Raw genomic sequence first — 12,681 nt, 5'->3', positions numbered from 1 at the left:
AATTAAAACAATTTTCATTTCAATATCTCGACCTAAACGTAAAGTTATTTAATGGAAATGATCATCCACAAAAAATAACAATAGATAGTATTTCCACAAAAAAATCTTTACCAGGCAGAGTAATGGCAAAATACACCTGTAAAAAATTGATGTATCATCCACGTTCTATCATAGAAGAATGGTGTTGGTTTAACCATATGGCCAATAATAAAAAGTTACAAAATAAGCTATTTTTAGGAAAAACAAAGGGAAGTTATTCTTAAAAACATGTAAGTCCACACAAAACATTCTTAGTCGACAAAACACAATCCTTACCAGGTACAGATGTGTTAAACGTTTTCCCTACAGCAAATAATGAAAGTGAAAAAATAAGCTACTTAGTATTTATAGTAACAAGGAAGGGAAGTAATTCTATGAAAGTCCACACAAAAAGCAAATAAAAGCAAGAGCAACGCAATGCGGAGCAATATATGCTCGAAGGTATGACCTTTGACCCCTTAGCGTGACCTTAACCTTGAAGTGAGCAATTCGAAACATGCACTTTGCATGTCATCTCGATGTGGTGAACATTTGTGCTAAGATTTATAAAATCCGACAAGCAGTTAAAGAGTTGCTTTGTTTGGTTTTGGTTTAACGTCATTTTCATCAGTATTTCAGTCATGTAACGGCGGGTAGTTGACCTAACCAGTCTTCCTGGAGTCTGTACCAGTACAAACCTGTTCTCTGCAAGTAATTGCAAACTTCCCCACATGAATTATCAGAGGTTGAGGACAAATGATTTCAGACACAATATCTTTTATCAAAACGTCACGGAGATCCGTAGACTAACCCTCGCCCTACTGAACAATAGTTGCAACGTGGACATGAAACAAAGTCTTATGGCCTCTGATCCCAAAGTGTCACCACAAGCATGCGCTCTGCACGTCTTTTTGATGTGATGAACATTTATTTCAAGTTTCTTCGAAATCCTTCAAGAGGTTCAAGATTTACAGAGCAGACACAAAATTGCTAATGGATGGATGCACGGACAGACAGTGGGATTTTAATATGCCCACCTTTGGGGGCATAAAAAGCCATTTGAAGAACAAGAGTGCCAGACAGTCACAAAATATGTCCGTCATCGAACTTGGCCTAATTCAAGGTCTATAATCCAAGAGAACCTAGGGGCGATTTGTGTGGTTATCGTACTTGGCCGAGATATTATGCCTACAAACATTGTCAGCAAATTTGGTGAAGATTAGATGAAATCTGTTCGACTTACGAACAAGGCTAAATTCGCACTTTACTGAGTAATTCAAGGGTCATAATCCAAGAATGCCCGGAACAATTTGGCTGGTTATCGAATTAGGCTGAGATATTATGCTCACAAACATTGTCAGCAAGTTTGGTGAAGATCGAATGAAAACTGTTGGACTTAGAGAGCAGACAAGGCTAAATTCGCACATTTTCAAATAATCCAAGGGCCAAATCCAAGCGTGCCTGAAGCGTTTGGCTGGTTATCAAACTTGGCCTGGATATTATGACTACAACATTGTCAGCAAATTTGGTTAAGTTTGGATGAAAACTGTTTGACTTAGCGAGTGGACAATGCTAAATTCGCTGTTTTATTCGAATAATTCAAGGGCCATAATCCAAGAGTGCCTGGAACGATTTGGCTGGTTATCTACCTTGGCCGAGATATTATGCCCACAAATATTGTCAGCAAGTTTGGTGAAGATCTAATGAAAACTGTTCAACTTAAAGAGAGGACAAGGCTAAATTTGGAGTTTTTCGAGTACTTCAAGGGCCATAATTATTGTTATTATTATTATTTACCAGATTTTTATAGCGCTCTTTCCATCTATAAAATAAACGTTTAAAAGCGCTGTACAAACTACATATCACAGAATGATATAGACACACACTACAACACCAAAAATATATTTAGAATATATCGACATTAAAAGGTAGTTAGCTTGGATCTGGTTTGATTCTACATATTAATTATACTAGATATTTTACAGAACAATAAACAACAGTAAATAACTTTTATTGCACAGTCATACAACAGCTTGTTTTCCAGTGCAAAGTTAGTTTCAATAGACCTTGAAGAAAAAGTGTGTGTTTTAATAATCCAGTAATGCCTGGCGCAATTTGGCTGGTTATCGAACTTGGCTGAAATATTATGCAAACCATTGTCGGCAAACTGTTAAAATTAGAAGGCGGTCATGCTTTGGACGCCGCCCGCCCGCCGTCTAGTGTGTTCACACGATACGTCCTGCTCTTCAGAGACGGACGTATAAAAATGTGGACATACCCTGGCCAGAAGATAAGTGGTAAAAATAACTTTCTCCACCATTCTGAGCAAGGAGAGAGACAGCAAATAGATCAATTTTTTAATGGTGCATAAAAAGTAACACTTACCACGTTCTACTGTAAGACTGATATGTTTTGTATTTCTGGCTCTAACAAGCAGTATATCATTCCTTGTAGAGCATGCGTAGATAAAGTTACTATCTGACATCTCAGTCCAAAGAAAGTGTAGAAAACCTGAAATACAACCAGGGTTCATATATCTTAAAGTACCATAAGACTTTTATAACACGGAAATATTGGTAATTTTACCAACGGATGCTACCCAAAATCTTCATTTTAAACAAGAGGGCCAAGATGGCCCTAGGTCGCTCACCTGTGTAACATACCATAAAAGTGTACACATGTTTTACCTAGTAATTTTATGGAGACAAATATTCTGACCATTTTCATTAGGATTGGACAAAGAAAACGAGGCCTCTTGAGTGTAAACAAGCATTTTCTTTGATTTGACCTAGTTACCTAGTCTTTTACAACACATGACACAGATTCAAACTTGTTCAAAATTTCATGAGAACAAACATTCTGACAAAGTTTCGGGAAGATTGAAGCAAAACAGTGACCTCTAGAGTGTAAGCTTTTCCTATGATTTGACCTAGTGACCTAGTTTTTGACCCCATTTAGCCCAGATTTGAAATCCTCCAAGACTTAATGATAACAAACATTCTGACCAAATTTTATGAAGATAGAATAAAAAATTTGTCCCTAGGGTGTAAACAAGCTTATTCTTTGATCTGACCTGGAAACCTAGTTATTGACCCCACATGACCCACATAACAATTCATCAGATATTTCATGCAGACAAACATTCTGACCAAGTTTCATGCACATCAAATGTACAATAGTGTCAACAAGCTTTTTCCTTTGATTTGAATGGGTGACCTAAGTTTCAAACTTGGCCTAGGAATCATCAAGTTAAACTTTCTACAAGTTTCATGAAGAAAGGGTTATAAATGTGGCCTGAAGAATGTTAACAAGCTTTTCCTTTGATTTGACCTGCTTACCTAATTTCTATGACCCAGTTTCAAAGTTGGCCTAGAAATCATCAAGATAAACATTCAGATCAAGTTTGTGTTCACAAGCCGAAAATATCAAATTTTGGCCTTTAAGGGACCATAATTCTGGAACCAATGACGGGATCTGGCCAGTTTTCAAAAGGAAACGAGATGCTATGCCAATACAACTTGTGTGCAACTTTTTTTTAAAGTTGATTGCAAAATATAGTCTTTATTGTGTTCACAAGCCGAAAATAGGAAATTCTGGCCCTCTAAGGGTCCATAACTCTGGATACAATGATGGGATCTGGCCAGTTTTCGAAAGGAACCGAGATGTTATGCCCATACAAGTTGTGTGCAAGTTTGATAAAATCAAATACAAAATGTGGTCTCTATAGTGTTCACAAGGAAATTGTGGACTACGGACGACGGACGAAGGGTGATCACAAAAAGCTCACCCTGTCACTATGTGACAGGTGAGCTGAAAACAAAAGCGGACTTTATTGACTGGGCACATTTTGTTTACTAATGTTGAAATACCAAAATATGTCTACCTCCTCTTGAGAGTGAAGCATACTATGAATGTCTGCTAAATTCCACGCAATACTTCTAACTATAAGGGCACTATAGTTCACTGATGTTGATTGCTTGTTTGTTATGTAACAGCGGGTAGTTAACCAAACCAGTGCTCCTGGATTCTGTACCAGTACAAACATGTTATTCACAACTTAACTGCAAACTTCCCCACATGTACGAATCAGAGGTGGAAGAAAAATGATTTCAGACACAATGTCTTTTAGCAGACGTCAAATAGAACATACGCTGCGCCCGGGGATCTAACTCATAACCCCACGATGTGCAGATCTGCACTCTCCCTATGGAGTTAAGCAGGCAGGCTTTAAAATTATTAAAGCAGTAAGAAAATCATCGAACCCAAATATGAAGACAATACGCCTATCTCCTCTTGAGATTGAAGCTTCCCATGAAGCAGCTTTAGTAGAGAAGAGAGACACTTGTCAGGTGCCTTCCTGAATGTTATATCAGGCACGGGCAGGCATCTGTGTACGACCATGAATCTTCTACAAACTAGTCACATGGCAACGCTCAAAGCAGCGTCACTGAGGAGCAAATGATTCAAAATCAGCAAACTTAACAACTCCGCTGAAGAGATCTATTGCGTGTAATTAAGCCTGACCTACCTTGCTGATCATTAATCAACCTCTCATTGTCCTCTATAGGGTCAGAAATTAACCTGCCATCCTACAAAATATCAAAGTGAAAGAGCTAGACAACAAACATAAAGGGTACTATACAATCCGCGGACACACACAAAGTTTTTTTTAATGATTTTTTTTGCCGCAATCATTACTTCTGCTTGTTAGTTTCATTTTTGTTACCCAGTACAGGCTTAATCACCTCTGTATATCATTTTGCAGTCAACATCATTTCCATGAGTGATTTCTATTGAAATATCACAAACATAACATCATTTTTTGTATAAGAAACAAAAACATCCTTAAGGGAGTTTGAATGAAACTTTGAAAAAAGGAACTTGAACGACTACGTAATGAAATCTGCTTTTTTATTGGAGGGTTTGCACCGCTTTTCAATTGTAGTTCAAATATTTAACCCTTATCCTGCTAAATTTCTTTAATGAACTTGTCCATCTTTCAGTTTGTACACTACCATTAACGGTTTAATGGGGTTTATACCAAAAAGATGCTGATTGAAAAGCAAACAGCGTAGATCTTGATCAGACTGCATGGATATTGCAAAGGCGGAATCAATCGTGTCCAGCATGATAAGGGTTAACAGTGTGTAGTTCACACAGCTAGTGTTCCTGGATTCCGTGCCAGCACTAACCTGTTCTCTGGAAATAAGTGCAAACTGCCTCACATGAATCATACTTAGACTCATTTCAGTAACAATGTCTTTTATACAATTGTTATAGAGAACATTCGCATTGGACAGTGATTAAACTCATGGCACTGTGATACGTACATCCTGGTTCTCCCTGCCCAGCTAAGCAGGCGGGTCTAGTAATATCTAATATGTCATAACAAATCTTTGTATATATGACCCTTGAACCAGGCCAATATAGGAACCATCTGTATAGACGTATGGCAATTAAGCCTATGTCTCATTGAAAAAAGATCACTGTCAACTATAAACGAAATAACCATTCTCTTATCTAAGATTGAAAAACATAAGAGGCACTCTGCTGCTGATGGAGAAATTGAAAAATTAAAAAAAAAATCTGCTCCTTACTCAGCTGGATGCACATGGGAGACAATATGGATAGCCCGGGGAAGTAATTTTATCAACAAAATTTTTATACAAGTGCTTTTTATAGATATCACTTAGAACTGTTGAACGGACATGGTTTCCATACTGATTGTCACTGTGACCTTAAGCAATGGCCCACTAAACTCAAAATCAAAAGGGGTCATTCACTTCCCATAGGAAATATGCCTGTCAAGTTTGTGGACTGAATATCATGGGACTCTCCAGATATATTTTTGTATCGAAAGTGTAACTGTGAACTTCACATTTGACCTAAAAGAATCAAAAGAGGTCATCCAGTACCAATCACCAATGTAGCTACGGTAACAGTTTGAGGATCAATGGTCAAAGCATTTGTAAGTTATTGAGCATGATTTTATCTTCTTGGATGACACAAAAGATTTCGGGACGTATGGACATACGGACAGCAGCAACGCTCTATGCACCCTACATAAATGTGTGGGGACATAAAAAAATGTAAAACATGAATACATCAAAAGTTCCTTTTTCCCAAAGAAATTTCCATGGTGGAACACTAAGAGGTACATCCTTGCATTCCATCTTAATGTACTTCGATACATAAGTCTTCAGGCTCCTTGGTATATCTTCAGATCCTTTAAATGCAAGGGCAACTGAAACAAATACCATTTTTTAAATTTATTATTCATTCATTGTTTCCTTATATAAATTTTCTATTCACAATTTGTTTTATATGATCAATAAATATCCAACATATTTGTTGGACTAAAATGAAAACTTGCAAAAAAAACAACAACCCCCCCCCCCCCCCCAAAAAAAAAACCTGTCTGACAGCAATACTCGACTATACAGTTATTTAATAAATATGAAAGTTGAAGGTAAAAATGCAAAGCAGTGTTATGAAACCTGTATACTACATGTCAGATTATCACAGTGAACATGTGTGTGAAGTTTCAATCCATTCCCATACAAGCTAACATTCAAAACTTAACCAAAAATTATTAAATGAAACAGGGGCATAATTCTGTCAAAATGCAAAGTAGTGTAATGTGACTTGTGCTGTGCATGTTTGATCATCACGGTCAACATGTGTGTGAAGAATATTTTCAATAAAAATTGGGATGCCGACGCTAACACAGATGCCGAGGAAATGATTAGTCGAATAGTTCTGCTTATTTAGGGTTCTCACTCGCAATTTTAAGTTGCAGTCCTTAGACTCCACAAACTGAAAAAAGTTGCAGTCTTATTAAATTAGACAGATGGATAAACTTAAGCATTTTGTCAAAACTTTGACCTTTATTGTACAGACAAGTAAAGTGTGGACAGATGACAAAAGTTTAGTGATAGCAAAACTTCACCTTAACAATCTCAGGCGAGCTAAAAAAAAGGTAACGACAGAATAAGTATTCACAAATTTTCTTTAATTATGGGCATTTCAGTTTCACTATAAGTACTTGTACTTAGGGTCGGTGGACTGATATATTCACTTACATCATATCTTATTCTTTTAACCCCTACGCTGAACAAAGTTTGCTGGCCCGGAATTGTAACAATTTGAAACAAACTCTTTGCAATTATGCAGAGAAATAATCACTGTAAGACAACATCGACAATATCTTAAAATTACTTGAAGATACATGATTAAGACTAATTAACACTCTATCTAAAATGTTCTTTAATTCTGCCAATTTATAAGTATGTGGGAAAACAATCAAAGTTACTTCAAAAGTATTTTTTACCAAGAGGGGACGAGGCGCAGGCCTATGATTTGGGAAAAAATAGTTTGGTATTTGGGCAAATGTAAAGTCAATTTTTTGGGGAGAACACTGCATGATTTAAAGAACTTTTCTAAAGGGAAAGGACCTGTTAACGGCCCCTATTATAGAAGGAAAATAATCCCCTGAAACTGTCGGTTTAAAATCAGGGACTGACACATATGCAAACACGCCGACAATCTCATGTAATTGCATAGATCATACACATGTCGTCTAGTACAAATGGGCAACGCTGATTGGCTATACTCGGCTATCGATGACAGCTTGGAAACTCCGCCCACTAATCTAGAAGCTACATAGAGTCAAACCTTGTGTATTTGCAGGTGTTTGTAAGCAATTTATTATTGAGTTAAAACTTCCGACCTACAGCAGGAACTTGTGTCTGAGGACTTCCTAGCTTCGCTAAACAATCATATAATGGGAACAATTATGCGTACATGGACGTCGACTTCAGCAACTCCGATAACCGTGCTTTTCTTCGAATAGTTGAGCAACATTCATATCTGACGTCATGTAAATATTTATTTCTAACATCATGTATTAAGGAGGTAGGTTACCTTAATATTTGTTTGTGCGCATGTCCAACCGGAAGCTAACGTGACGATTTACGACGACGTTTACGACAAACTAAATGTGTTTGTATATCCATTCTTCTGAAAACAAATCATGAACCTGTCTCCGATCTGATGCTTTATGGTTTAATAATGCAGAAAAAATGAATGAATTGCCGCAGAATCGCTTCAAAACAATGTTGCCTTAAAAGGACGTCACTGACGTCATGACGTTACGTGTCAGTTACCGCGCAAATTTAATAGCTTTTATTTTGAAAGTATGTAATTTTGTGCATTTTCTTTATTTGAACTATTTTCAAATAACAATTATTTGCTGAAATATTTTTAGGAGTCTTTTGCTCTGAATAATAATCAATATTTTGCTTCGTTTTATGTAGTTATATTGAAATCTTATGCAGAATGTAAGAAAATGGATGATGGTAACCAATGTTATTTAGAATATAGTTGGGTGAAAGATTACTTGTTACGGCCATTTTCAAATAAAAAACTAGTAGATTTAATTGTAATACCTATTTTTCAGTTTCAGTTGATAATTTGTTACTTATATACTAAACTAAGATCTAAACTTGTTCAAATTTCAGTAGAAAAGTGTGGTTTCTTGAATTTAAGTGATGTTATCATGGAAACGAAGCCCGTGACCTATAATATCTAAATGTAAAATTCAAAAGCGTTAAAACTGGTCTTTTTAAGGAACACAGCTTCGGCTTTTTATTTTCAGTTCAACAATATCCATGAGAATAATAGCAGCATGCTGAACGATTTTTCGATGAAAAATGCCAGACGAAGGGTACTGCTGTGATTATTTTAAGCTGTGAAATTTGTTTGAATAAATGCAAATAACGCGAAAATATATCTTACGTAAGAAATGTTTTAAAGTTACACTAACAAGAAAGATAATTTGATTCAATATTTTTTCATAAGAAATTACGACAAAAAGCAAGATATAAGCTATTTTAAACATCTCTGTTGCCATGGTTACTTTAAAATTTAAGAAAAATAGGGTACCATGTAAAGTGTTTGGTATTTTGCTAATAATATTACCCAAATATTCCATGTTGGTCATTACAAGAATGTTACTGAAGCCGTCGAGAAAACCCGTTTTTACATAGTTGTTTAAAAGTGAGAGAAACTGGTTACCATAGAAACACGAGCCCCGCGACATATACATTTTGAAATTATATCAGAAAGCTAACTCGCATACTAGTAAAATTATTAATTATGCAGACTTCTACGGATATCAATGAAACTAAAATACACTAAAAAGTGTTAAACATCCGTATTTTCCTTCTTCTTTCCATATAAAATACCTTTGGAGGGTCATGTTCTTCAAACCTGGATACAAATTGAACTTGAAGGGACTGAGATAAACGAAATTGAGATTGCAGCAGTTAAAACATCATGTTACACGAAATACAAAAAATTGCTGCGATTCAACTAGTTTGAATTTACGCTTGTAACAAGGTAACCTACCTTCTTAAAACATTTATCAAATTGCCTACCAGTCATTAGTTAAACATATAATTTTGGAAGATCGATAAATGTTTACTTTTTATATGTTTTATCTTAAGAAAGAAAGTAATGTTGTTATTTTTATAAATATACACACAAGATGATATTTGATTCCAGGATGTTCTTCTTTCCATGCCTGGTCAAAGCTTTATTCTATGTTATCTGGATACAGAGCATTACGCCATGACTTCCAGTTTATCAAATGTGCAAAATCTGTAAAATAAAATAGTCTATAGAACACAGGAAAAATATACCAATAATTCAACTTACTTGTTCCTAGAATTTTGATTATTGGTGTAAAAGTGGTGCCATAATCATTTTCAGCAAAACATTGATAATCTCCCGAATTTGCCAGTCCAAATAGTGGACCTGTTCTAAGTGTTCCATTTCTCTCAAAAACAGTTGTTACCCCCGTAACATTCTTAACAGCTGTGCCATTGAAAGTCCATCTATACCTGAAACAATACAGCAATTATAACAGGTATACTGATTAATTACTGCACTGACAAATAATATAATGAATGATCAATGATGTGATAACCAACAATTTTTTTCTTGGCAGATTTTGAGGTCCTAGTCATGATTTCGGGACATGATTAAATAATAACTGGACATTTCACTTTAAGAAATGGAGAGTTTGACAATACACAATGGTCCTAAAAATTATACTGTGTATCCGGCTAAGACAAAGTGGTCAAATTGTAACACTGTCTGAATACGAAACCAGGGATCTTAAGTTCGAGCCCCGTCACTCCAACTTCAATAACTAAAATTGGAAAAAAGGATCCAGTGTACAGGTGTTTTACACCTAAGAAACAAGGGAAGCTTCTGAAATAGGAGCATCTTCTGTATTTTGCACTATCCTTCCACTTACACACATTTAACAGTCTTCTAATGGAGTTCCATCTATATGTAAACCGTCTGAGACTATAAATCAGCTTTCTTAAGTTATCCTTGACTGTCAAATAACAGGTCCGGGTTTACACTTGGAACAAATATTATCGAAACTTTTGTATATCGGGATACTTCAATACGGCAAACAAACAAATCTTCTTCTGGCCCTGAGACAATAAAACAAGAGGGCTAAGATGGCCCTAGGTCGCTTACCTGGGAAACACACCATAACAGAGTAAACATGTTTGACCTAGTGATTCATGGAAACAAATACTCTGGCCAATTTTCATTAGGATTGGACCAAAAATGTGGTTTCTTGATGTTAAACAAGTATTTTCTTTGATATGACCTAGTGACCCAGTTTTTAACCTCGGATGACCCATCTTCAAACTTGACCTAAATGTCGTCAAACCAATCATTCTGACCAAATTTCATGAAGATCATTTAAAAATACAGCCTCTACCGCATACACAAAGTTTTTCTTTGATTTGACCTAGTGACCTACTTTGTTAACCCCAGATGACCCATATTCAAACTTGACCTTAATTACATCAAGGCAAACATTCTGATCAAATTTTATGAAGATCAATTGAAAAATATAGGTTCTATCGCATATACAAGGTTTTTCTTTGATTTAACCCCAGATAACCCATATTCAGAATTGACCTAGATTTTATCAACGAAATCATTTTGATAAAATTTCATGAAGAGCAACTGAAAAATACAGCCTCTAACGCATATAAAAGGTTGGTTTTATATGATTTGACCTAGTTACCTACTTTTTGAACCAAGACGACCGAAATTCAAACTCAACCTAGATTTTATCAAGGCAATCATTCTGACGATATTTCATGAAGATAAATTGAAAATACAGCCTCTATCGCATACAAAATGTTTTTCTTTGATTTGACCTGGTGACCTACTTTTGACAGACATCGAGCGATCAAAATAAAAACCTTTTAAAAACTGTTGGGACATAAAATCCATTTATAAAATCTACTCACTTGGCTGTTGTTTTTGCTTGACAACTGAATAATTGAGGATCAGCGTTCCTCACATACACCTTGGAGATTGGCCATTTGTTACTCTCAGGAATGGAGATAGTTGGTAATTTTCCACCTGTAAGCAATCAAATCATTTTAAGCTACTTATCAAAAATTAACCTGAGCTTGGTCGGGTATGGATACGTTTTGTATAAAAGATGGTCAGAAAAAGAAATATTTTATAATACAGTATTTTGGATAATTTTTGGATCCTATGTGTAAAAACCCATCACCCTCCTTTTCAAAGTAAGAGGGTAAATCATGATGAAGGGCATTTTGCCCATTGCTTATACCATTCACTATTTGAAGTTACAATATAATACAACAGGGTCATGATGACCCTGAATCGCTCACCTGAGTAATATGACCCACATGTTTCAAATGGCAAACTGATGCTAAAATATTAAGAAAGTAGGTCAAATTTATGGTCACTGAAAGTCAGTTTTAAGACTGGTGTGCAAAACTGTATACGTTATCCAAATTTCAAGGCTGTATCTTAAATAAAACAAGAAAGAAGTAGATCTGTAAGTGAAGGTCACAGTCAATTGACCTCTAGTCACTTTTGGTCAACAGGTAATTATAATCAAACAGTCTAGGAATATGATCTAATAAATTTTTAAGTATTTTTTCCTATATAACTCATATAACAAGTGACCCCTAGGGTGGTGCCTCTTTTCACCTAAGGGGCATAATTCGAACAATCTTGTTAGAGATCAACAAAGCAATGCTACATACCAAATATGAAAGGCATAGGCCTTAAACGTTCAAAAAGAAGAACTGTTCTCCTGTATAAGTCTATGTTAAACTTGAGACCCCCAGAGTAGGGCCTCTTTTTACCCCAGAGGCATAACTTAAAAATTTGGTAGAGGAACACTAGGCAAGTTAACGTACCAAATAGCAAAAGCCTATACGTTTCATTTTTTCCTATATATTAGGTCTATGTAAAACTTCAGACCCCTTGGCAGGGCCGCTCTTTATCCCAGGGGCATAATATGATCAACTTTGGTAGAGGACCACAAAGCAATGCAGCACACCAAATGACAAAAGCCGCCAAGCCCTTGCAGTTTCAGACAAGAAGATTTTAAAGCTTTTTTCCTATGTAAGTCTATAGAAACTTGAGACCCCTCTGGCAGAGCTCTTTTCATTTCAGGGTTATAATTTAAACAATTTTAGTAGAGAACAACAAGGCAATGCAACATACACAATATCAAAGCCTAGGTATTGTGGTTTTAGACAAAAGGAATTTTAAAGTTTTTCCTATGTGAAAATTGTGACGCCC

General features: G+C 35.8%; 1 protein-coding gene across 1 annotated transcript in view; it reads right to left on the bottom strand.

Moving 5' to 3' along the window:
• Positions 1–12,681, bottom strand: part of LOC123540989 (uncharacterized) — a 92,735-nt gene that overhangs the window by 67,984 nt on the left and 12,070 nt on the right. Inside the window, exons 3-7 of the mRNA XM_053527249.1 lie at positions 11,364–11,478; positions 9,736–9,920; positions 6,123–6,262; positions 4,547–4,607; positions 2,404–2,529 (exon numbers count right to left, since the gene is read on the bottom strand). Coding sequence (XP_053383224.1) covers positions 2,404–2,529; positions 4,547–4,607; positions 6,123–6,262; positions 9,736–9,920; positions 11,364–11,478 — 627 coding nt within the window. The remainder of the gene's footprint in view (positions 1–2,403; positions 2,530–4,546; positions 4,608–6,122; positions 6,263–9,735; positions 9,921–11,363; positions 11,479–12,681) is intronic.

Source organism: Mercenaria mercenaria, chromosome 16 (assembly GCF_021730395.1).
Source record: "Mercenaria mercenaria strain notata chromosome 16, MADL_Memer_1, whole genome shotgun sequence".
NCBI lineage: Eukaryota > Metazoa > Mollusca > Bivalvia > Venerida > Veneridae > Mercenaria > Mercenaria mercenaria.
Note: the sequence above shows the minus strand (reverse complement) of the source record. Positions and strands in the feature narration are given on the sequence as shown.